At 43.1% G+C, this 26,199-nt stretch overlaps 1 protein-coding gene across 4 annotated transcripts in view; it reads left to right on the top strand.

The window, feature by feature from the left end:
* PLXNB1 (plexin B1) overlaps nucleotides 1–26,199 on the top strand; it is a 200,432-nt gene that overhangs the window by 137,473 nt on the left and 36,760 nt on the right. For all 4 annotated transcript variants that reach the window (XM_034431765.3, XM_060684242.2, XM_034431767.3 and 1 more), the window contains 12 exons: nucleotides 1,536–1,668; nucleotides 4,989–5,145; nucleotides 6,793–6,901; nucleotides 7,010–7,118; nucleotides 8,384–9,238; nucleotides 10,498–10,623; nucleotides 12,624–12,746; nucleotides 15,318–15,411; nucleotides 16,035–16,201; nucleotides 19,766–19,917; nucleotides 22,029–22,134; nucleotides 24,416–24,552. In XM_034431765.3, the coding sequence (XP_034287656.2) occupies nucleotides 1,536–1,668; nucleotides 4,989–5,145; nucleotides 6,793–6,901; nucleotides 7,010–7,118; nucleotides 8,384–9,238; nucleotides 10,498–10,623; nucleotides 12,624–12,746; nucleotides 15,318–15,411; nucleotides 16,035–16,201; nucleotides 19,766–19,917; nucleotides 22,029–22,134; nucleotides 24,416–24,552 (2,268 nt within the window). The remainder of the gene's footprint in view (nucleotides 1–1,535; nucleotides 1,669–4,988; nucleotides 5,146–6,792; nucleotides 6,902–7,009; nucleotides 7,119–8,383; nucleotides 9,239–10,497; nucleotides 10,624–12,623; nucleotides 12,747–15,317; nucleotides 15,412–16,034; nucleotides 16,202–19,765; nucleotides 19,918–22,028; nucleotides 22,135–24,415; nucleotides 24,553–26,199) is intronic.

The following is a 26,199-nucleotide window of genomic DNA, read 5'->3' as shown; positions in this document are numbered from 1 at the left end:
CAGGGGCACCAATGAGGATTTTGCAGAATCCTTTGTTCACATGCAGCAGTAGTCCTGAATTCAAATACAATGTTTTTGGAAGTTCTTGTAAACTGTAATTCAAGAAGTTGGTTATAAAGTCCCTGTAAATCCTAAACATTTGTTCCCTAATAGGCTTGGCAGGACATTGTTCTTACAATTTAGAAAGAACTGATTAAAATTCCTTGTTAAGCAGTGCATTATCTACTTCTGGAGATCATCTGAGGTTCCCAGACGAATTCATTGATTACATCTGTTCCTGGGATTTGGTAATTATGAGTAAATTAACTGAACAGATTCTAAGTGGGAAAGAAGAATCACTTCCAAGAGCCCATTATCTGTTGTTTCACATACGAATGCAAACAAATGTTACCAGGCAAGAAACATAAAAGGAAATTTATTGAAAATGATGTTCCATTTATATTTTCCAGTATTTTCTCGGCGCTGTTTGGAGAATTAGGGTTGGAGGAAATTTCTAAACAAAAATGTTTTTTTAATGGAAGCAGAAAAGTGTAATAGCTATTTTGGTTTTGTTTTCTGAGTTGCATTCTTATTTCTATAATATTTGCATTTATGTGTAAGCAACATAAAACATAAATTAAAAAGCTTTCTCTTTGCTTGCGAACATTCTTTAATTGCTGGTTTCTGTGAGGGATCAAAAACATTACCGAGGATTTGGCTTTGGAACTGAGATCCAGTGCTAAGAGTTGGGGAGTTTCTCCAAATTAAACCAGCTTGCAGATCAACCTCCTCTGATTATTCCATAAGGCAGTGCTTCAAAACCTTAGCAACTTTAAAGATGTCCGGACTTCAACTTGCAGAATTAAGAGAGTTAAAGTCCAGACATCGTTCTTATCTTTTTCTACTATCTTCTCCTATTGATATCTTATGATTATATTATATTGTTATTTGCATGTACACTGAGAGCTCATACAGGTAGTTCTTGACTTACAACGGTTTGTTTAGTGGCCATTCAAAGTTACAACAGCACTGAAAAAAAATGTGACTTTTGGCCGTTTTTCACAGTTACCACCTTTGTAGCATCTCCGTCATCATGTGATCAAAATTCAGACGCTTGGCAACTGGTTCGTACTTATGACTGTTGCTGTGTCCCAAGGTCATAAGATCACTTTTTCTGACCTTTTCACGAGCAAAATCGATGGGGAAGCTGTGATTCACTTAACAACTGTGGCAAGAAAAGTCGTAAAATGGGGCAAATGTCTCACTTAATCACAAAATTTTGGTCTCAGTTGTGATCGTAAGTTAAGGACTACCTATATACCAGAGTCAAATTCACATTTGTCCAAAAAAGAATTTTGTTCTGTTCTGTTCTGTTCTGTTCTGTTCTTAAAGTTGCTAAGTTTTAGGGGCTTAGCAAAGGGGCTCAGAGCAGCATTCATTACTTTCCTTATGCAGAAGGTATATTTTCTGGGAACAGCATGGATGTTTTCAGGCAACCCTATACAATCGCCTCATTCAAGAGTCTCGTTGCTCTGCCTTTATCCATGTCTCTGCAGGTGTAGCCGTCGCTCCGAATGCACCAGGTTCCACGTGAAAGAGCAGTGGCTGTGGGGCTTTCACTCTGCCCAGCAATGTCTATCCGTCCTGTCTTTGAGCCCCACCAGCATCAGCAGGGAAGAACAGAAAAACGTGAGCTGTGATCCATAACGTTTCCCTTTGAAGGCAGAGACGCCATCATGAGATGGTACCTCACCCTCCAGTGACAGCAAAAGCCTGAATGTGTGCGCATCTTTTACATGAAGAGAGAGAACGTGGAGTCTATTTACACTTTTGCTCTTATTGCAAAATGTTAAATGGATGTTGATTGGGTAACTATGGGGATCGAAAGAAGCTTGTTCAGAACAGGTGGATGGAATAGAAGAATAGCGTGGGTCAAAAGAGAAGGTGGGGGGGGATGAACAGACAGGCAGAAGATGTTGAGTCAAATAGAATAGGACCAGGGGAGACATGATAGCAGTCTTCCAATATTTGAGGGGCTGTCCCAGAGAGGAGGGGGTCAAGCTATTTTCCAAAGCACCTGAAGGCCAGGCAAGGAACAATGGATGGAAACTGAACAAGGAGAGATTCAACCTAGAAGGAGAAACTTTATGACGGTGAGAACAATCAACCCATGGAACAGCTTTGCCTTCGGAAGTTGTGGGAGCTTCATCACTGGAGGCTTTCAAGAAGAGATTGGACTGCCATTTGTCAGAAATGGTGTAGGGTCTCCTGCTTGGGCGGGGGGTTGGACTAGATGACCTACAAGGTCCCTTCCAACTTTATTAATCTGTAGATCACTTTTTTTATTTTTTTTTAATTTAGACTTCTATACCGCTTCATAGTGCTTTACAGCCCTCTCTAAGCAGTTTACAAAGTTAGCATATAGCATATTGCATATTAGCATATTGCATTAGCATTAGCATATTGCCCCCAACAATCTGGGTCCTCAGTATTGTTAGGTAGCAGGTAACAATACTTCAGTATTGTTAGGTAGCAGCTTCCAGAATTTCGGCCAAAAATCCTTTCCAATCCCTTAGGAAAATGTCAGTGATTGAAGATTCGCACATAATGACAGTCTCTATGTCTCTGCCAGTATAGCTGAGGTTAGATCCTAAATCTTCCTTGCTCTAACTTAGCTGTCTCCAAAACTTTCAGCTGTGATGGAAATAGAAGCATCCCTCCTATAGGTCAGCAGAGAGCAATGAAGAGTATTTCAGGGTCCTTGGTGGTCTCTGAGCTTGGTTATTTTCTTACAAGCATTTCATTACCCAAACTAGGTAACAGCAATGAACATGGCTTTGTCATATCCCACCCTGGAAACAGAGTAGAAGGTTGTTTCTGATTTAAGAAATTTTAAAAAATCCAAAAATGCAGTGTAGTAATGTTTAATGACTGCCCAGAATTCATGAATTCAGAACTTCAGATGCCCAGAAGTTTTGATTCAGGAACATACTGCAAAAGATTACTGCCAGTCCAGTGCCTGGGTGAAAGCTCACTCTTGGTTTTTCACTTCAAATTTGTACCATATTCTTAGAGGAATATGGTAGAACCAAATCCAATCATGTTTTTTTTTTTTTATTATTATTATTATTATTATTATTATTATTATTATAATATTTATATTTATATTTATATTTATATTTATATACCGCCCTACTCCCGAAGGATTCAGGGCGGTGAACAGCCAAAAAATAAAACACATAGATTACAAAATTTAAAAGACAGTATAAAACCACATTAAATAATTTGGCCCGGGACAAGTTAAAAACACCCCCAATGGTTAAGACAAATTTAAAATTTACAATTTAAAAAGGGAAAGTTAAGCCAGACCAGCCTGTTGAAATAGAAAGGTCTTGAGGGTGCGGCGGAAGGTGCGTAGATCCGGGATCCTCCGTATCTCCGGGGGGAGCTCATTCCAGATAGCAGGTGCCCCCACAGAGAAGGCTCTCCCCCTGGGGGCCGCCAGTCGACACAGTTTGGCCGACGGCACCCTGAGGAGCCCCTCTCTATAAGAGCGTACTGGCCGGTGAGAGGCTACTGGTGGCAGCAGGCGGTCCCGTAAGTATCCAGGTCCTAAGCCATGGAGCGCTCTAAAGGTGGTAACCAAAACCTTGAAGCGCACCCGTAAGACCACCGGGAGCCAGTGCATCTCGCGCAGGAGAGGTGTTACATGGGAACGCCATGTTATTCTTTGCTTTCAGAACACGTAGAACACATAGAAAGCTTTCGTCCTTCCATATGAGAAGGAATGTCTTCCTAAGCACCAGAAGACAATTTTTCTGTTCCACTCTTGTTCTTCCATGCCAGTTTTTGTGGAATAAATAGACAATCCTGTGTTCCTTTGACAGTCTCAACTGGCCTTCCTCAACTCAGCAAGATGATTAGGGAAGGCAGATTCAACTCAGCAGTAAATTAATACATGGATATGATTGTAGTAAATTACATTTTGAAAGAATATCGTCATGCACATGCCTAATCTGGTTACTAAATTGACCTATGTGGCAGAGTCAAATAACACAGTAAGCAGAAAACAAACAAACATATTATTCCCACCCAACTTTACACAATGTGTAAACACAATATATACAGTATAATTGGCTTAATCAAGCACACTGTGCAATTACAGCCAAAATTTAAATTTTTTAAATTGACAGTTCACAAAGAGCACCATTATGCTTTGTCTGGCCTATTTAAAGCTTAGTTGACCATTTTCATATTTTACAAGAATGTTTGGGGAGGCCTGGATGTCACTTTTGATTAAAGAGAAGTGTTGTCAGTTTACATAGATTTACATCAGTGTACATAGGTCTCCATCTCACTTATATAAGCATATCACAGAGGTGGGTTTCTGCAGGTTCTGACCAGTTCTGGAAAACCGATAGTGGAAATTTTGAGTAGTTCGGAGAACCGGTAGTAAAAATTCTGACTGGCCCCACCCTCATCTATTCTCTGCCTCCCATGTCCCAGCTGATTGGGAGGAAATGGGGATTTTGCAGTAACCTTCCTCTAGAGTGGGGAGGGAATGGAGATTTTATAGTATCCTTCCCCTGCCACGCCCATCAAGCCACACCCACAGAACTGGTAGTAAAAAATGTTGAAACCCACCACTGGCATATTACCTATCTCTACAATGTGGGAGATAACCAGGCTGACCCTAAGGGATGGGCCAAATGCATCATCAGTCTAGAGTCCCTACACCCCCGAAAACTTAAACCCCCCCTCCCCTTGAAGTTTATTGACTCTTATCTTGCACAAATTTGCCTTGAGTAGATCAGATTCTTATATGGAATAAACTCAGAGTGCTTTTGAACTCTATCCTGGCTCCTGGTTTCTCGCACCTGACCAACAAATCTGTTTTTCTCCATGCTCCCTCCTCATTTTCAAAAGGGGAGAGAATGCTGATTATGCAAGAGAATCTTCCTTAGGAAAAGCAAATTACTGTACTGATCTGTCTGCTCTCTGATTGACAGATATTCCTGACTTTTTCGGACTTGCCAGCCCTACAGAACGGAGAGTCCTATTCTTGCTTCTTTGGAGAATATAAGAGCCCAGCTATACTGATGGGTTCAGGCATTATGTGCCCCTCGCCAGAGCCCAACCATGCCCCAAGTTTGAATGCAGGGACAGGTAAGTGGCATGTTCGGAAAGGTCTCTGTGGTGGAAATGTTTTAGAAAGGATAAGCAGGCTGCTGTGCAAGAATGAAACAGGAAACAGTTTGCTTTGTAATGATACCAGTTGGTTTCTTCAGCTTATGAGTATGAGATACAGGGCTCATGGTATGAGATACAGGGCTAGAATGGACATCCTTTTTCAGTCTCAGGGCCACTTCATTCGGTCTTGCTTTGAAACGGCAAAGCTGTGAGGAGAATAACTAACGGCATCACCAGAATGATCAAGGCCGAAATTGTGGCCGGGTATTTTGCCACAGGTTACTCCTTAAGTTCCTGAAAAACAGGAGGAAAACAATTGTACTCGGAGTTTAATTTATGCAGGTGACAGCTTAAAATATCCCAATGTTCAGAAAAGTCCAAAAATATCAATCCAACCATTCTAGGGGTCACATATGAGATCTAGTCATCCCATAGACTTCCCTCACTGCTCTAGGAGAAGACATTGAGGCCTGCTGTAGGTTTTCTATAGCAGGGGTCTCCAACCTTGGCAACTTTAAGCCTGGAGGACTTCAACTCCCAGAGTTCCCCAGTCAGAAAAGCTGGCTAGGGAATTCTGGGAGTTGAAGTCCTCCAGACTTAAAGTTGCCAGGGTTGGAGACCCCTGTTCTATAGCATGATTTATCTTCAAGCTTAGGGAAGTGGTGGGCTGTGAGTAGATTACATTCAGCCCTCAGTTTAAATTCAAATCACTTTAGACCGTTGGTTAAAAGCAACCTCTTCTCTTCTACCTGGGAGAAAAGGACAAGCAAAGAGAGAGAGGGAGGGAGGGGGAGAGAGAAAGGGATGTGGAGAATGGATATCCCGAATACCATATAGTTTTAATTTTGTGTCCCAGATGTATATTCCCCAGCTGTCTATGGCACCACAAACCCTCCAAGAGGAAACAGTCCTCAACAGGGCTCAACAGCCCACCCTATTTTAACAGACCCCCCTGCAAAGCCAGATTTAAGTCATGATAGGTATTAGTAGTTACTTGGGAACCATAAACATTGTGTTCTGATGAATGTGATTCGCATCAATATTGTCTTAAAATACTGGCCTTGAAGAAGCCTTAGCTTCTCTTCAGCTAGTTCTCTGAATAACAGGTAGTCCTTGACATGTGACTGTTATGGATCCTGCCCAATTTGGTCATAAGTTGTCAACAGTATTAAAACTAGTCAGTCCGGTGACCAATCTGATTTAATCTTATTTGAGGCAGTCATTAGGCGAACGCTGCAGTTGTTAACCAAATGCATGGTTCACTATGGGTGCGGTGTTGCCAAAAGAAGGAAGTGTTGGTTTTCAGGAAAATTTTTCTAAAACATTGTCACGTGACCACAGGATGCTGCAAACAGCCTTAAATGTAGCCATGTTGCCGAGTGCCTGAAGTTTGGTCACAATCCAGGTCATAAGTCGGCCAAAAGGAGGTCTTCAAATGGTTGCTAAGTGCCCGATTGTAAATCAAGGACTACAGTATCTGTAATTTTTCCTGTTTAATTATGTTAAAGCATAGACAGAAGAAACAAGAAATATTGATATGTAAGTCCCTCAGACTGGAAATACAAATTCCAGCTGCAGATGCTGTGGCATCATGTTTGAAGCCTGCCTGATTTCCATTTTCAGACCACATCACCATTCAGCTGGAGGTGCGCTTCCACGACATCTTCATTGCCTCAACAACTTTCTCCTTTTATGACTGTTCTGCTGTGGCTTCCCTGAGGAGATCTGCACCGTACGTCCATGAAGAGACCTTTCCTTTCCCCAGATGCCTTTCCCCACGATTGCATTCTCGCTTCGATTGGTTGGGTTTACTCAACAGCTGTTGTGTTCTTGTTCTTAGGTGCCAGGGATGTGTGAGCAGCCATTGGGGGTGTAATTGGTGCGTCCATCAACACCTCTGCACACACAAAACTGTCTGTGAAGATGGGTCCATTATCTACAATCAGAAGGTAGGTTTTTCATAGGTCTTTTAAATCACAAAACTACATCTCACCGATTTTGGCCATATCATGTGGGGGAATTCACAAAGCAATTGTGTTGGGTAGAATTAGCAGTAAAAGGAAACCAGCCCTCCAGAGAACATGATAGCTGGACACCATCAAAGCTGACTCCAGCCAGAGCATAGACAAAACACAGAGAAGCAGTGCAAGATCGGTAGATATGGAGAGACCTGGCCCATAGAATTGCCAAGAGTCGGACATGACTGAATAGATAATATCATTGTCATCAGCAACAACATTGGTCTTCTATGAGAACGATGACAGTGGGGGATTTGTGAATACATGTGTGTGAGCATGTGTACATATTTAATGTGCAACCCTAGATCCAAATGGCAATAAAAACACTGTGAATGAAAAGATAGCTTGTTCCTAGTTTATAAGAACCTTAGCTCAGACTAGTTTAGAATACGAGACCTTCTGGGCACTTTTCAAGAAAACCTGGGAATCAGTGGGTTGCTATTTATGTGTACTCCATTTTTTTAGGATTGCTTTCTGAAGGCAGAAATACAATAATGTTCATGTCTAGATATCACTGACACTCCTCCTCCTCCTCCTAATTACGCAAGAATTATTCATGTGTTTTTAAAAATGGCATTACTAGTATTACAATTAGACTAAAATGCATTATTTCAGGGGTTGGCATTGCAGAAGCCTAACTATTGTCTTAGCGTATCCTGTGATTCACAGTATCACATCACACCCTAACATGGTGTATTTGTTTGGTGATGGCATTCAATATGAACAAAGCAACAGTATGGTTAAGCTGGTGTATGAACTAAGGCAAGGGACATGATGGCTCAGTGGCTAAGACGCTGAGCTTGTCAATCAGAAGGTCGGCAGTTCAGCGGTTCAAATCCCTAGCGCTGCATAACGGAGTGAGCTCCCATTACTTGTCCCAGCTTCTGCCAACCTAGCAGTTTGAAAGCACGTAAAAAATGCAAGTAGAAAAATAGGGATCACTTTGGTGGGAAGGTAACAGCACTCCGTGCACCTTCAGCATTTTAGTCATGCCGACCACATGGTCGTGCTGGCTCTTTGGCATAGAAACGGAGATGAGCACCACCCGCTAGAGCTGGAAACGACTAGCACGCATGTGCGGGGGAACCTTTACCTTTACCTTATGAACTCAGGCATCGAGTATGGCCTCCTTTTGATCCTGTTTTTTTCCTAGCACTGACTAGCTATCTCTTCTCCATTTTCTTTTGCTTCTCCAGACTCAGATACTGGACTCCAGCCCATTCCCTTCCTCAGCCATTCCAAGTACAACACAATCATCTTTGCCTATTGTGGCCACTGAACCCCCTACATTCTCGGAAACACCAGGGACTGCTTCCATGCCTGCTCCCACCACCATTCCCATTATCTACACCAGCCTGCCAGCCACTTCTGCCCCGACCACTTTGAAGCCCGAAACCCTTACTTCCACAGAGGCACCTCTATCAACCCCAAGTACGGTTACTTTGCTGGAGACAACCCGGGATTCTCTGACATTGCCTCCTACTGAAGTGCCCACTACTGTGACTGTTGGTCCTACCTCAGAATATCTCTCCAGCAGCCAGCTGGAGATACTTTCTTCCACAATGCATCCTACTTCAGAACCAGCTACAGATCCAGAAGATGGCTCTACTGATTCGTCTACTACCATGTATAGCACACCCCAGCCTGTTCTAGAGGGAAAGACGCCTTTTCTTGACGCTGAAAGTTCCTCCACTCCATCGTCTGCCCCTACGTCTTCTTCCCTAAATCCTCTCACCCCTAACCAGACTGGAAGCCCTTCCACATCTACTAGCGTACTACCACCAATTGACCTGGAGACCGAGCCTCCCATTCTCGAGTTGCCTTATCCTACAGACCTTCCAAAGTGGCTTCCTCCTGAAGAGATCTCAGAATCCCAGGAGAGCGAGGAATGGATGGTTTCGCTGCCACCTGAAAACGACACCTCTTCTTTCTCTGCGTCCATCCTTCTCTCGGGTGATGGGGACTCCTCTGAGAGTGACATCTCTGATTTTCCTCGAATTATGAACCCAACACTCGATTATCAATATGACGCGCCTGGATTCCTGGATTTGGTAAGTCTCATGCTTCACTTCAGAACGCCATAGATGTTATTGCGTGTCATTGATGGTTGATTGGCTGGTTTACTCTGCATACACGCATAGACACATATGACTACAGGTAGTCCTCGAAGTACAGCCATTTGTTTATTTGACTGTTCGAAGTTACAGTGGCACTGAAAAAAATGACTTATGACCAGTTTTCACACTTACGACCATTGCAGCACCCCCATGGTCACATGGTCATTCAGATGCTTGGCAACTGGTTGTGTCAAGCGCCGGGGAAATCAGGAGATTCAGATAGTTCAAACAAGTATAAAGATTTATTGCAAGCTTAAGCTCTCTACAAGAATCTGAACTATTAATGGTTAAAGGAAATTAGCAACAGTTAAGAAATGAGTTCAAGGTGGGCTGGATTTAGATCTCTTGCGCACAGGGACTCATGACTGATGACGCGTTTGACCCCTCCCTCGGGCTCAGCCTGGTCATCCCCTACAGGATCATAGTTTATGAAGGCTGTAGTGTCCCAGGGTCATGTGATCATCCTTTGCAACCTTCTGACAAGCAAAGTCAAGGAGGAAGCCAAATTCACTTAATAACCATGTTACTAACTTAACAATGGCAGTGATTCATTTAACAACTATGGCAAGAAAGGTCGTAAAATGGGGCAAAACTCACTTAACAAAGGTCTCACTTAGCAATAGAAATATTGGGCACAATTGTGGTTGGAAGTTGAGGACTATCTGTATAGGACAACCTGGTTTCAGTGTTTTTGTGCATATTCTGTTTTATTAATCTATGCCAGGGGTGTCAAACTCAAGGCCCGGGGCCCAGATTCGTCCTATGGGGTGCTTAGATCTGGCCCTCAGGGCCGCCCTGGAAACAGCAAAGGACTGGCCCACAGTGCCCCTGCGAGCAAAAACGGAGCTCAGGAGGGCTGCGTGCGGCCCTCCTGAGCTCTGTTTTCAGCTGCAAGAGCCTCCTGCAGCCCTCTGCCAGCAAAAACGGAGCTTGGGAGGGCTGTGTGCAGCCCTCCTGGGCTCCATTTTTGCTGGCAGAGGACTGCAGGAGGCTGTCACAGCTGAAAACGGAGCCCAGGAGGACCATGCGCGGGCTGCAGGACATTGAGCTGGCCACACCCACCCTGGCCACACCCACTTGTTCCCCCAAGGTCAAACACAACCCTGATGTGGCCCTCAATGAAACTGAGTTTGACACCCCTGATCTATGCAGAATCCTCTTTTACTCTCTTCAGCATGTTTGTGTGCTTTCAGACAGAGGAGTACAGCTGGGGGCCTGAAGCCTGCCCGTGTGTGAGGGGCATTCAGGGATCCTCTCTGATGCCGGTCAATGTGCAGAGAAAGATCACCCTGATTGGACAAAACTTTCACCTCTACCAGGCAAGACTGTGGCAGCGGGTCAGGTGGGGGGGGGGCAGAGTGTTGTGAGCCTGTGCTCTACCTGGAAGGCGTAAACCCGGTGGTGTGCTGGAAACCAGCTTGCACCGGCTTGTGAAAGCCGGTTATTAAATTTTCTGGAATTTTGCCAGCCAGCTGAGAGCAGAACTGAGCCACTAGGCTAGCATTTCACTGGCCTATGACGGTAATAACGATTTGATTGATTGCCTAATTTAGCATGCCAATCAGCTGTTCTGCGCTGATTGGAATGGAGCCAGCAGAGACAATTCTTAAATATTTACAAGGACACCACTCCTTGTACCTTTTCTATGACTGTCCTACTCCTGCTGCGATATTAATTCTATGAATTTCATTTTTGGTGATTGTGAAAGGAAAGATAAAATATGAAGCATATTTCTGTTCTCTTTCCTTTAAAAGCAAGTGCCATATAGAGCCATGATGGCGAACCTATGGCATGCGTGCTGGAAGCAGCACGCAGAGCCATCTCTCCAGGCACGCGAGTCATTGCCCGTTGCTCTTCCGGGTTCTGGTGGATAGCTAGCTGGTCTTCATGTGCATGGGAGCACCGGAAACTGGAAGAACAGCTGCCTGGCGCGCATGCGCACGCCAGGAAGATGATCATCTGGTTTCCGGTGCATGCATGCACACCAGCCAGCTGGTCTTCACATGCGTGCCAGAAACTGGAAGACCAGGTGGCCAGTGCTCATGCATACACCGGAAACCGGAAAATCATCTTCCTGGCGCATGCATGCACACCAGGTGGCTGCTGTTCCATTTTCCAGCCAGCTGGTCCTTGTGCGCACATTCACGCCAAAAACCGGAAGACCTGTTTTGGCACTTGGTGCTGAAAAGGTTCGCCGACACTGATATACAAAGTCCTCACTCACCAACCACTCGTTCAGCAACTGTTGGAAGTTATGACGCTGCTGAACGAGTGACACTTACAACCAGGCACTTAAGAAATTGCACTAAATAGCCTTATTTGAACTAAGAACTATGTTTAAAGGTTAAATTGCTATATTTTTAAGATTAAAGATAGGATTTAAAATTTGGTAAAGTAAGAATGGAATAAAGATTTAATGGGCATCATGAAATATAAATATGTTTGAATTGTATTGTTAATAGTGAGGATTTAGGATAAGAATTGTGAAATGTATTATGAGACATTAATTGAATTAAGATTTAAGGTAGATTAATAGAAGGATAGTTGTTTTGATCAAGTAAATATGTGCTAATTTTTTTTAAAGATGGTATTAGTTGAATATGTGATTTAAGATTAAGAAATAAGTGTTATGGCAAAACAGAATAGATAAAATTTTGTTAAAGATGACAAAGAATTGAACAAATTGATGACCGGATCAAAAAAAAAAACAAAAAAAAAACCAGGCACTTAAAATCACTCCACTCCCAATCTTGATTGTGATCTGCATACTTGCCAACCTGTTCACACATCCTATGATCACAATTCGACACCTTCCCTGCTGGCTTCCCACAAGCAAAATCAATGGAGAAGCCGGGTTGGGAAGGTTGCGAGTCGCTTAGATAAGTCTCGCCCACCTGACAGCAGTCACCTCCAGGCCCATATTGCAAAAAATATGTGGCTGTTGGGAAAAATGGCATAAATAAAGCAGTTAAGAATGAAAATGCACATGCAAAATGCAACGTGCAAATATTATCAAATTTGCAAAGTGATTTGGAAATGGGATGGAACAAACATGGCTTTGAAATAGTCTAAATCAGAAGTCTTCAAACTTGCCAGCTTTAAGCTATGCTGGCTAGAGAATTCTGGGAGTTGAAGTCCACAAGTCTTAAAGCTGCCAAGTTTGAAGACCTCTGGTCTAAATGTTGTAGTTAGATAGCGAAGACTGATGCATTTGCCCAAGGCTGGCTCAGAAAAAGTTAAAAGAGTTACATGGGAGGTTTGGAAAGGAAGGCAGGAATCTCATTCATAAGAATCAATTCTGCTTTCCTTTCCTTTCAAGGATCAGCTTTGGGACTATGAATGTGCCTTGGTTCTGGAGGGGAAGACTTTGTCGGTAGAGGCTTATGTTGAACAAGATGAAAATGACCCCTCTATTTTCTACATCACCTGCCAATTGCATCAGGTAAGGGCTTCATGGGAGCAGAGCCAGTGTTCCCCTAACTTTGGTCTCAACATTTGTTTATTGATTAATACCCAGTCTTTCTTATTTTTATAAATAACTCAAGGCATCGAACATATCTAATACAGGTAGTCCTTGACATATAACTGTTTGAACTTAACAGTAGCAGTGGAAAAATGTGACTTATGACTTATGGCAAGTATGATTTTTCACACTTATGACTTTGGTCATGTGATCAAAATTTGGATGCTTGGCAACCGGCATGTATTCAGTGTCCCATCTGATCACTTTTTTTGTGATCTTCTGAGAAGCAAAGTCAAAGGAGAAACTAGATTCATTTAGCAACCATTTTACTGACTTAACAACTGCAGGGATTCACTTAATTGTGCTAAGAAAAGTCGTAAAATGGGGCAAAATTTCACTTAACTGTCTTACTTAAGAGAAATTGTGGTCCCAATGGAGGTCGAAAGTCAAGGACTTTCTGTACTCCTTCCTCCTCCTATTTTCCTCACAACAACAACCCTGTGAGCTGAGTGGCCTAGCTGGCTTTGTGCCTAAAGTGGGATTAGAACTCTAGCCTGGTGCCTCAACCACTAGACCACACTGGCTCGCATATATATCCATGCATCTTATTTGATATTTTTAAAAGGCCACCCACATGTTGAGTGATTCTTGGTGGCTGCCAAAGCATAGCCAAAAAAAGGCTGGGTATAAAAATCTGTCATCAGAAATATGTTACTCCCCCGCTTCAATATATAACAGCCAAGATACAAAGGAAAATAGAATGGGGGAGAAACAGGAAAGCCAGTAAATCTCGGTGACCAGCCGGAATATTCAGCGATGATAAAATTCTGGAAAAGGAAGGAAACAAATAGTAGCTGGTCTCAGCTAAACCGATGCAATAACAAAAGATAGCTTCAATTGAGCCAAAATCAAGTCCTGGTCGCATCCGTATCTCTGACAAATGTATGGAACTTGTGTGCCATTTTGTGCCAGGATATAATTTTGACTTTCTAATTTAGCCTACAGCTCTGGAATTTCTTGCTGCTCTTAGATCCAGACACTAAAAATGGGTTTTACTAATTTTCTGAGACTACCCAAAGTCATTTAAGTGTAGCTAAAAACAGTAATCCTTCACACTACTCCAGATGTTCCTGTCATCAGCTGAAATAATTGGAAAAAAGTAAAAACATGAGTGTTAAAATGATCTAAATCAGATTGTAAAAAGAACATTCAAACCATCTGGAAAACAGTTAACAAAAGAAAAGGATCTTACACCATTTGATTTTTGTTTCTAAAATCCTAAGTGCAAAAAGCAAGAATCTACAAAGCCAACCTATTTCCCCAAGGCAGAATCCCATTATTCTTTCTTATTATTATTGATGACCTCATTGATACTCTAAGAGGAAAATCCAAGGAATACAAACAATCCTAAACTCATACTATCAGCTCAGTGAATATATTCAACTAGGCCAGGGGTCAGCAACCTTAAACATTCAAAGAGACCCAAAGGTCCTAACCAGAAGCCCCCCGTTCAATTCTAGAACCGACCAGAAGTTCAGTTCCCTCACCATAGAGTCTCTTCCTAGCATGGTGTCCTTTTTCCTCTGCCTGTCCTAACCAAAAGCCCTATCAATTGTGGAGCCAATTGGCAACAGGGAGCCGCAGCAGAGGGATGGAAGAGCCACATGTGGCTCCAGAGCCGCGGGTTGCTGACCCCTGAACTAGGCACATACAAGTCGGATGGTTAGGAGGAAGAAAAGACAAAACACAACAGAAAATTGCTACACCCGTTGCCTATTTGCTTCCAGGGGTGGTTGCTACCTACAAAGCTCCACATCATGGGTGTCAAACTGGCCAAGTCACGTTTCCTTCATGTGAAGTTTCGCAATGTTTTTCCCCTTTGCGGAGATGGGGTGGGCGTGGCCTGCGCGTGATGCATCCGGCCCGCGGGCCGCCAGTTTTACACCTCCGCAAGTCTACATGGTGTAATAGGGAAGATAGATGGCTAACCTTTTTGCCATCACAAAAGGAGCGGGGTATGTGTGTGTGTGTCGCATACTATGCACCCTCCCCCTGCACATGTGCGTGCGACCCCCCCCCTGCTCCTGGCACACGATGGCACAGTAGGCCCATTTTTTGCTCTCCCCAGCCTCCAGAGCCTTTCTAGGAGTCTGGGGAGGGCAAAAACAGCCTTCCCCACCCCCCTTGAGGTCCTCCGGAGGCCGAAAATAGCCCATTTGCCAAATTCTGGTCCCACCAGAAGTTGGCAAACGGGCCATTTCTGGCCTCCAGAGGGCCTCCAGGGGGAGGCCATTTTTGCTCTCCTCAGACTCCTAGAAAGGCTCTGGACGCTGGGGAGAGAGAAAAACGGGCCTTCCCCGCCATCCCCTGAGGTCCTCTGGAGGCAGGAAACAGCCTGTTTCCCTACTTCTGGTGTGCCCAGAAGGCCCGAAAATCAGCTGGCACTTTGCCTAGCGACAGAAATCTTGGTCCCGGTTGTGATCGTAAATCGAGAACCATCTATAATCTTGTATCTTTTCCAAGACTAATACTTGGGTGTCTCTTTTTCAGTACAGCTACTCGGCTCCCCAACTAGAATTCAGTGTGGTCATTTTCGTCCAGCGGAAACGGCATCTCCGCGTGGACAGCATTGAAGATCTCCATGGTAACAGGGAAAGGGCACCGGGCTATCATGGCTTAATAACAACAGCATTGGAGGAACTACAGACAAAAAAGTCTTTGTTTTATGAAATAAGAGAGTTCTGGTAGTTTCTAGGCATATCTTGATTTGCTTTAATGGAGCTTGGTTGCATGTGACTGAGTTGTGTTCTGCACTGAACTAGGAGCCAGTGAGGCTGTTGAAGTAGAAATTTTGGTAGGCAAAATATGGTGCCTATCAAGACTAGGGAGGGAGGGAAGGAAAGAATAGGGAAGGAAGGAAGGCACAGGAAAGGAAGATAGGCAGAGGGAGGGAAGGAAGGAATAAGGAAGGAAGGAAGGCACAGGAAAGAAAGGCAGGCAGAGGGAGAGAGGGAGAGAGAAGGAAGGAAGGCACAGGAAAGGCAGGGAGGGAGGGAAGGAAGGAAGGCAGACAGAGGGAGAAAGGAAGGAAGGAAGGAATAGGGAAGGAAGGAAGGCACAGTAAAGGAAAGCAGAGGGAAGGAGGGAGGAAGGAAGGAAGGAAGGAAATAGCTTGTTTCTGTTTCTTGTATCATTTGGTTTCTGCATCCAGAGAATTGCTGTATAGACCCTACTAATGCCCATCTCAATGTGTCTCTTTCTCTTCAGTGACCTTATACAATTGCTCAGTGGGACACTTAGATTGCAGCCGCTGCCAAACCGCCGATGCCAAGTATAGCTGTGTGTGGTGTGGAGGAGAGCAGCCTAGCTGCCTATTCCAAGACTCCTGCAAAGAAGAGGTCGCAGACACATGCCCAGCCCCATTGATTCATGCAGTGAGTAACCGTCCGGTGTGATGGAAGCCAGATGCTTGGTGAAGAAACCCACAAGAATCTAGAATGCTTGCAAATAGCCCAAGGAGGCCCCAGACTGGTGAAGATAATGGTTACCAAGGCAGCTAGTTCTGATATAGCAACTGGAGAGCTTCTCGTCCCAGGAAGCAGCAGCTTCCTTTGGAGAAGGAATAACCATTTCCCTTTCTTTCCAGCAGCCTACTTTGATTTTGCACCTAGCTAAAGTTCTGAAACGCCTTAATCATAGAAACATCTGGGGCTTTTCTTTATGCACAACAGAGAGCAGCTTGTAATAAGTTGTAATTGTATTACAACGTAAAATAACGAATACATATGGTAGTATGATTTGAAGACGGGAAGTTAAGAGATGTGCCTCTACTTGTGCTTCATTCAGCTGGAGCAGCAGGCTCTTCGGGGTGTGCAGGTGGAAAGGAAAACCTGATTCTGTCTCCAAGCTCCAGCTTTCTATTAAAGAGAAGAAAGCAAAGCATGTTGGCTTGATCTGCCTACAGATTGCAGGCTGGAAGCATTTGCAGGAATTGCATTTGGCTATACAGTTAGACCAGAGGTCTTCAAACTTGGCAGCTTTAAGACTTGTGGACTTCAACTCCCAGAATTCTCCAGCTGGCTGGAGAATTCTGGGAGTTGAAGTCCACAAGTCTTAAAGCTGTCAAGTTTGAAGACCTCTGAGTTAGACCATTTAGATCAAATGGAGCTATAAATCTCTATCTAAAGGGTAGTATAACAGGATAGTTTTTGTATTCTAAAAATGGAGCTTCATCTATATATATATAATTCATGAGCGTTGCTTTTTTCTGAAAAATACATAAAATGTATATCGGGACCAAGTCTTATTTATACGAGCCATCTTGATAAGTATCTGTAAGACAATTGATCAGAGAATAATGTTCAGAGCTCCCCCTTCACGTTTACTAGCTTTTTCACAAAATTGACCTTGACAGGAGAAATCAATATTATACTGAAATTTAAAGAAAGGCTTCACTGAGGAACGGGGTTTGTAAAGAAGATGGAGGAGAGATGGGAGGATAATGAATAGAGGGCAAGTAGGAGAGAATTACAGGGACGCGGTGGCTCAGTGGCTAAGACGCTGAGCTTGTTGATCGAAAGGTCGGCAGTTCAGCGGTTCGAATCCCTAGTGCCGCATAACGGGGTGAGCTTTCATTACTTGTCCCAGCTTCTGCCAACCTAGCAGTTCAAAAGCATATAAAAAATGCAAGTAGAAAAATAGGGACCACTTTGGTGGGAAAGTAACAGTGTTCCGTGTGCCTTTGGCGTTTAATCATGCCGGCCATATGACCACGGAGATGTCTTTGGACAGCACTAGCTCTTCGGCTTTGAAACAGAGTTAAGCACCGCTCCCTAGAGTCGGGAACAACTAGCACATATGTGCGAGGGGAACCTTTACCTTTACCTTTAGGAGAGAATTATCCCGAAAAATAACATATACCGAAAAGAAGAAAAAGTGATTTTTTTTTTAATTAGATTTATATGGCGCCCTTCTCCAGAGACTCAGGGCGGCTTACAATGCGTTAAGCAATAGCCTTCATACTTTTGTATATTTTATACAAAGTCAGCTTATTGCCCCCACAACTGGGTCCTCAATTTACCTACCTTAGAAAGGATGGAAGGCTGAGTCAACCTTGAGCCTGGGGAGATTCGGACATGCAATAATTGCAGACAGCTGAATGTTAATAACAGGCTTTTAGTCTGTTGAGCTATCCAGGCTCCTGATTTAAAAGAGAAAACGTGTAATAGCAACGAAAACAAACAGGAGGATATGAAAAGATGAAAACGGTGATAAAGCAAAAGGCAGACAATCAGAACATTAAGCAGATATGTTTTAAAGGCCTTGATAAGATCAGAAGAAAATCAACCGTGAACAAAACCCCAAACAATAAAGAGATTTTATAGTGCCTTAAAAAGGTAAACAGATTAATATGTACGTAGATTGCTTTCTGTTTAAACGTTTCAGAGATAAGCATAGAAGTGATTAAAATACGACTGATAAATTTACAAAACCTTAAAAAATAATACATAACATAACACCACATGCTTCAAAAAGGGATGGGGCCAGGAACAAAACTACCGTAATCATTTAAAACACATAGGGATGAATAGGAAAATTTCAGTAGAAGTTCTCACAATAGATTCTCCTGAAGAGAGAATTACAGTAAGTCTGTGCCACCATAAAGAAGACTGACTAGTGAATTACTACAAGACCGTCCACAAGTCATGGTGCAGGCAGAAAGACCTCTTCAGACACAAGGAATCCATGGTGACAGTTAGAACAATTAATCAGTGGGAACAACTTGCCTCCAGAAGTTGTGAATGCTCCAACACTGGAAGTTTTTAAGAAGATGTTGGATAACAACATGGACTCCACTCCCTTCATCCAAGGAAGCCAGGCTACCTAGACCACGACTTCCAGGTTGTCATCTCCTATGTTCACCATTTCCAAAGAGGCCACCGTAATAGTCAATTGCAGCAAAAACAAAAAAGAGATTTTTTGCATCTTGAAATCTTTATCACTAACAGTTGCCACTCTAGGGACTAGAAGCACGTAAACGGTGTCCCTTGAATGTCATCTATCAGAATTTGGCAACAATGTGAGAACGGGGTAGAAGAACAGAAAAATGAACACTGAGTCTATTCGTCCTTCGTTCCATGAGTTTAAAATTCAGGATGCAGTGAGCAGTTTTGCTAGTAAAGTCATAATCATGCTACCTATCCCATAAATCCCACCAGATTTCATCTGGTGAAATTTCATCCAATTAACATAAAGTTAAAGGTAAAGGTTCCCCTCGTACATATGTGCTAGTCGTTCCCAACTCTAGAGGGTGGTGCTTATCTCCGTTTCAAAGCCGAAGAGCCACTGAGCCACCGTGTCCCAGTTATCCAATTAACATACTAGAGGACAAATCTGGAAATCCCCACCTCTTCTTTTTCTTTTCTTTTTTTTATGGGACCCTGTAGTCCCATAATTCATGGTCAGGATGACTGGATGAAGCTGAGCATTTACTGGCATATTCCCTTCCTGATGCCTATGTAGGGCTCACAGTAGATATTTGTTCTTTGAGCCCTAAGAGAGAAACATCTGCTGCTACCTAGGATTGAACTTTCAACCTTCTGAGTGGGAGGCAAGCGTCTTCACCACTAGGCCACTACCCTGTTCGCTTTCCATCTTGTTTATGCCTTCCTCCAATATTAGGTCTGTCCCACCAGCAAGGAATTATAAAGACTGAAGATCATTATTGGTCTGTTTCTGGTGTGTGGTGCATTAGATAAGCTGTCATGCTCGCCAATTTAGTGTAGTTTTCAAGTAATCAGATAATATATCTCAGCTGTAAGTTTCTTGGCAGCTACATATGTTGATTTTGGATGTTTTAAAATGTCCTTAAAATGTTTTTAGTGTTTTTATCGTAATCTATTTTTTGAATTGTAAGCCGCTCAGAATCATTGACTTAGAGGGGTGGCTATAGAAATTGAATAAATGAATAATTAAAAAAATATCCCTGTGGTCATCAGGTGTACCCCCTAACTGGTCTGGTTGAAGGTGGCACCAGAATCACCATCACGGGTTCCAACCTTGGGCAGAAGCATCAAGATATTGCAGAGACTGTCACAGTTGCAGGAATCCCCTGTGAAGTTGATGCTCTGGTGTATGAAATCTCCAGCAGGTAAGTGCACGACCAACCGGCTCATGGCAATAAGAATGGCACTGTTCTATTGCATAGCTGATAGTGACAGTGAACATGTCTGCCCTTCTCCCTTAAGCAGATGGTGGCCTTTCCATCAGCAGCAGCACAATCTTACTTACCACTAGCTGCTTCTGTCCAACTGATGAGGGTGGAAGAGGGTTCTCATGGGCCACTGGAATTCATAGGATCAGCTTTAGTGACAGGAGAAAGACTACAGGAGGATCTGGCAGTGACAGGCTGAAATTTGAAGCTTGCAATAATATGAAGTTTAAAACATAGGTTCACAGAAACCTACAGGTACAACCAAACCTAGCAGATGCAAGGAAACCAAAGTTACATCCCCTCCAAATAAATAAATGCCAGTTGCTATATTGGACACCTTTCCCTCATTCCTATTTTACAAGGTACTGGGAATTGTAAAGCAGTGAAGGAAGGGCAGCTACTTGACTCCGGAGTTTCTTTGTCCCAAGTCAGTAAGAGGTGTTCAAACTTGATGCTTCTGCCATTTAAGCTGCTTTGTCCATGAACTCACTGGTGAGATAATATCCTGAAGGCAGGACAAGAAGCAACGGGTGGAAACTAATCAAGGAAAGAAGCAACTTAGAACTAAGGAGAAATTTCCTGATAGTTAGAACAATTAATCAGTAGAACAACTTGCCTCCAGAAGTTGTAAATGCTCCAACACTGGAAGTTTTTAAGAAGATGTTGGATAACCATTTGTCTGAAGTGGTGTAGGGCTTCCTGCCTAAGCAGGGGGTTGGACTAGAAGACCTCCAAGGTTCCATCCACCTCTGTTATTCCGTTATATCCATAAAAGTAGGAGAAAGAAAATCCTTGATTGCGGCTGCTATTTGTTCCCATTGGGGAAAAGAAGGAAAGGTTGATCATTGGGGTGGGGAACCTGTAGTTCTCCAGCTATTGGTAGACTGTTATTATTTACAGTGAAAAAGAATTGGACTCCAGCAGCATCTAGATCAGTGTTTCTCAACCGTGGCAACTTTAAGATGGGTGGACTTCAACTCCCAGGATTCCTCAGCTAGCATAGAGTTGAAGGTGAAGTCTACCAGAGACATCAATCTAGAACAGGGGTGTCAAACTCGCGGCCTGTGGGCCAGATGCGTCACATGTTGGCCCCACCCCTGCCAGGTTTAGCGAAGTGGGGGGGAAAGTCCCGATACGTCATGTGACACCGCCATGACAACGCGAGTTTGACACCCTTAATCTAGAAGAATAAAGACCTAAATGGCCATGTACCCTGATTTTGGATATTTTAGCTCTTGAAACTGCAAGCTTCAGTTTTGTAATGAAACCCACCTGCGATAGGAGAATTGTCTTCAATAACTAGGCCACTGCTTTGCTGACTGATGTCTCTGGCAAAGCTGTGCTTTGGGAGATCCGGTATAATTTTTTTTTTTTAATTTGATTTATATGCCGCCCTTCTCCGGAGACTCAGGGCAGCTTACAATGCGTTAAGCAATAGCCTTCATACTTTTGTATATTTATACAAAGTCAGCTTATTGCCCCCACAAACTGGGTCCTCATTTTACCTACCTTAGAAAGGATGGAAGGCTGAGTCAACCTTGAGCCTGGGGAGATTCGAACCAGCAGTAATTGCAGGCAGCTGAATGATAATAACAGGCTATTAGTCAGCTGCGCCACCAGGCATAATTGAAATCTAGGGAACCAGATGAAGCAAATCCCATATCTGAACGTAAAAGAGGATTTCTCACGTGAAAGACGGGTGACAAAATGCAGTATCAAGGAGTTGAAAGATACCCAGAATCCATCCCATTCATCTTTATGCTGTGAATTTGGTCACCACAAAACACACACTCTCACACAGAGTCTCCTGCATTACCAAAAAGATTTATTCGCCAAGCTCTTGGCTCGAGGAAGTGATCCAGGTCTCAGACTGTGGAGGAAAGACATTTGCTCAACAGGATAAGTCTTCAGGTGGGTGACGTCTCCTCCCCCACCAGGCCAAGAGCTAAAAGTGCCCCCCCTCTCATTAACTCAGGTTTAGAGCAGCCCATGTGGTGCACCTTGGTGGGGGACTCTTCTCCATCCTCTCTTCTGCCCTTGTCCTGCAGTATCGTATGCACCACGGGCAGAAGCGGCACAGAGAGGTCCGGGCATGTGGTCGTGGAAGTCCCTGGAGGTGGGCAAGGCATCTCTGCTCATGTATTCACCTATCAGGTAAAATAAGTCTTACAGCTCAAAAGGAGGGATGACTTCCAGGAAAAAGCAGACATCTCTGCCCTTCATTGAAGCCCTAAATAATTCATATGGTGCCATTAATGCACTTAAATTCCAGTATATTTGCAAGGGGTTCTTGATGTTCTCTGAGCTTGGTTGTTTTCTTGCGGATGTTTCATTAACAAACTAGATATCTTCTTCAGTGCTCACTGATGATGTTATCTAGTTTGGTAATGAAACGTTTGCAAGAAGGATGTCTACGGAGATTCTCAATCACCAAGGTCATAGTTGTCCCAAAGGTGCCACTGGACTTTCTTTATTTTTCCTTGAAGACCTTTTGCTTCTCCTATCCAAGAAGTTTCTTCAGTTCAGATTCAGCCAGAGCTGAAGAAGCTTGCTTATTTATTTATTTATTTATTTATTTGTTTGTTTATTTGTTTGTTTGTTTATTTATTTATTTATTTATTTATTTATTTTTATTTTATTTTATTTTATTTTATTTTATTTTATTTTATTTTATTTTATTTTATTTTATTTATTTAATTTATATACCGCCCTACTCCCGAAGGACTCAGGGCGGTGAACAGCCAAACAGTAAAAATACATAGATACAAAATTTAAAAACAAAGTAAAATCGAATTAAACAAATTTGGCCCAAACATATTAAAACCCCAATCATTTAAAAAACCAATTAAAATTTGCATAATTAAAAAGAGGGAAAAGATTAGGCCAGGCCCGCCTGGTGGAATAAAAAGGTCTTAAGAGCGCGGCGGAAGGTGCACAGATCCGGGATCCTCCGTATCTCCCGGGAGGAGCTCGTTCCAGATAGTAGGTGCCCCCACAGAGAAGGCTCTCCCCCTAGGGGCTGCCAGTCGACATTGTTTGGCCGATGGCACCCGGAGGAGCCCCTCTCTATGAGAGCGTACCGGCCGGTGGGAGGCTATTGGTGGTAGTAGGTGGTCCCATAGATAACCAGGTCCTAAGCCATGGAGCGCTTTAAAGATGGTAACCAAAACCTTGAAGCCACCCAGAAGACCACCGGGAGCCAGTGCAGCTCGCGCAGGAGAGGTGTTACATGGGAACGTCATGTCGCTCCCATTACCACCCGCGCGGCCGCACTCTTCGCCAGTTGGAGCCTCCGGGTGCTCCTCAAGGGGAGCCCCATGTAGAGAGCGTTACAATAATCCAGGCGGGAGGTGATGAGGGCATGAGTGCCCGTGCGTAGGGAGTCCCGATCCAGAAAGGGACGCAACTGGCGAATCAGGCGAACCTGATGAAAAATCCTCCCGGTCACGGCTGTCAAATGCTCTTCTAAAGACAGCCGTGAATCCAGGAGGACGCCAATGTGTAGCTAAACCTCTTCCAAGAAAAACCAGAAAGTCCAGTGGCCTCTTGAAAAAAAAGCACCTTTGGGACAACCATGACCTGGATGACTGAGAATCTCCATAGACATTTGGCCAGAGTAGTTGGGTGGCCTGAAAAAAGTGATTTATGACTGTTTTTTTCACATTTACGACCCTTGTGGCATCTCTGCGGTCATGTGATCAAAATTTAGCGTTTCAATTAAGGAGAGCGACTTCTGCTTTTCCTGGAACCATTGTAAATACATACCAGTTGCCAAGGGCCCAAATTTTTATCCCGTGAGCCTTTTTATCACATGATAAATGCAAGGACTGATTGTAAGCCGCTTTTTTTCAGTGCCATTGTAATTTCAATCATTCACTAAACGGTTGTAAATTGAGGACTCCCTGTACTGCTATGCTGGGTAGGACTGATAGAAATTGGAGTGCTAGATAGTTCAGAGGACCGTAAATTCCCACTTCACCTCCCCACCTCATGATGCTTTCACATGGAGCTGGTTCAATGAATGGGGTTACATTTTCTTTTCCTCTGAGTGGAGGGAGCTTTGTTTCCTGAGCAAAAATTGGCCCTGGAGCAACCAGATCAACCCTCCGTAATTTAGAACAGCGGCCCCCAACCTCTTGGGCACCAGGGACTGGTTCCGTGGAGAGAGGTTTTTCCACAGATCGAAAGGTTCATGGTTTTGCATGCTGCCTGCATCCACGGGTGGGGCTTCGCCTGTTTGCGTGGCCCAGCTGCTAGCATGCCGTGGCCCGGTGCTCCTCCACAGACCAGGGATTGGGGATCCTGATTTAAAGGACTCTGTTATTCGATGCACTCATGGTTTCAAGAGGACTAGCACCCTCACTCCCCAAACATTCTTTGCTTGTGGATGTTGCCTTTTCTAATAAAGCCGTTCCTTCCCTGCTTCTCTCTGCAGAATCCAGAGCTAAAATTTGTTTCTCCAGTTCGAGGCCCCAAAGCGGGAGGAACCAGCCTCACACTGACCGGATCCAAGCTACTGACTGGAAATCCCAGCACAATCAGCATTTGGGTTGGATACTTCCCTTGCTACATGTAAGGAAGTTGGGCTGCCAGCAGCAGCTTTTTCAGATTGGCTTCTTGTTTGAGGATGTAAGAATATGGCTCGGTCCGAGATGCATTTTATTGGAATCCAGCTATCCCACCCCATATATGCACACCCCCTATATGGGTGTGCAGAGAGAGATATACTGCAGACACATACATGCATGATGAAAGACAACCTTTGCTATGGGTTTGGAAATCATGCAGGGCAGGGGAGGGGGCTGCATAAACTCCTGCTTTTTAAGGTTGTTGAAGATCCTCATGAAAAACCTAGTCTCAAATCTCTAGTCTGCCTGGTTTTTAGAAGTTTGGGGGTTTTTTTAACTTTATTTTTGCAAATGTATTAATCCAGTTTCTGAGTTCTCATTTTTCCATTCATGTTCCTTTCTAATTTGTCTGTCTATACATGCATATATATTTGCCTGGACTACATAGATTTTGCCAAATAATTTCCCCAATGCATTTTTGTACATTATTTTCATGAATATATGCATTTTGCTACAGACTTGCTCCTCCGTTATGCTTTTTAAAGCATATTTTATTTTTTTAACGTATATTGGTTTTAAAAGATGCAAAATTAGATCTGATCTCATTCAGATAAGAACTGAATATCTTTCTTCCCATATCCCTATCCTGCACTTCTAAGAAGATTTGACAGAAATCCTGCTCAGCCCCTTGTGAATCTTACTAGGTTCATATTCAAAAGTTTTGTTATGATGTATGCAATATATTTGTGATAGGGGAAATCCATCAGTCAAAGCCTATTCAATCTGTTTTAGGTTGTAATCCTACAAATAGTTGGGAATAAATCCTATCCACTCCAAGGAAATAATTCTGAATAAATAGGATTAGGACTACACTATTCATTGTTTCAAACATTAATAAAATAAAATGGTTATCAAAACAGAAAACAAGAGCTTTGTGGCTTCCCAGTGCCATTAGACAGAACATGGGAAATGATGGAGAAGATTTACTTTATACCAATTATTGTTTCTTATGGCACAATGCTATTCGCATCATTGTTTTCCTTTATATGTCCCTAAGAACAAAAGACTAGAAAATAAGATTTTATGTGTAATGAAAAAATACAACTGAAGACTCAAAAACTTTTCATGAAAATGTTTTTAATGTTTAATTACATCAGGGAAAGGAGCTTCTGGGGACAGCATATATTTACAGTCTCTTCAAGCTCCCTCTCTTTCATTTTACACTGGCTGTGCATTTAGATGTGATTCATTTTCATGGCAAGGTAGAATTTAGGAATGTTCTCACAATTTATGGTTGAGGAGAAAAGGCAAGTCTGTGAATTCAATCTTCTCACCTCCTTCTCTTGGTGGCTCCTGGAAGATATTTTACAGAAAGCCACAGAGTGCCCAGCTTTGCCCACAAATACAATGTGGCTTTTAAATTGTCTTTTTCAAAGTTTTATTGTTTTTTTTTAAAAATAATTTTATTGAATATACAATTTAAAAACATTAGACTTGGTGCAACTTGTCTGGTACATACTTTTCTAACACTTTTTCTTTCGTGTATATTACAATATAACATCATGCATATTCCATATATACTTTTTGTACATTCAATCACACTTCAGTTACATACATATTCCCTTCGTATCTATTCAAATCCAATTTAATC

This window comes from Pantherophis guttatus, chromosome 2, assembly GCF_059756535.1.
Source record: "Pantherophis guttatus breed Tessera chromosome 2, ASM5975653v1, whole genome shotgun sequence".
Lineage (NCBI taxonomy): Eukaryota > Metazoa > Chordata > Lepidosauria > Squamata > Colubridae > Pantherophis > Pantherophis guttatus.
This window is presented reverse-complemented; position numbering and strand designations above follow the sequence as displayed.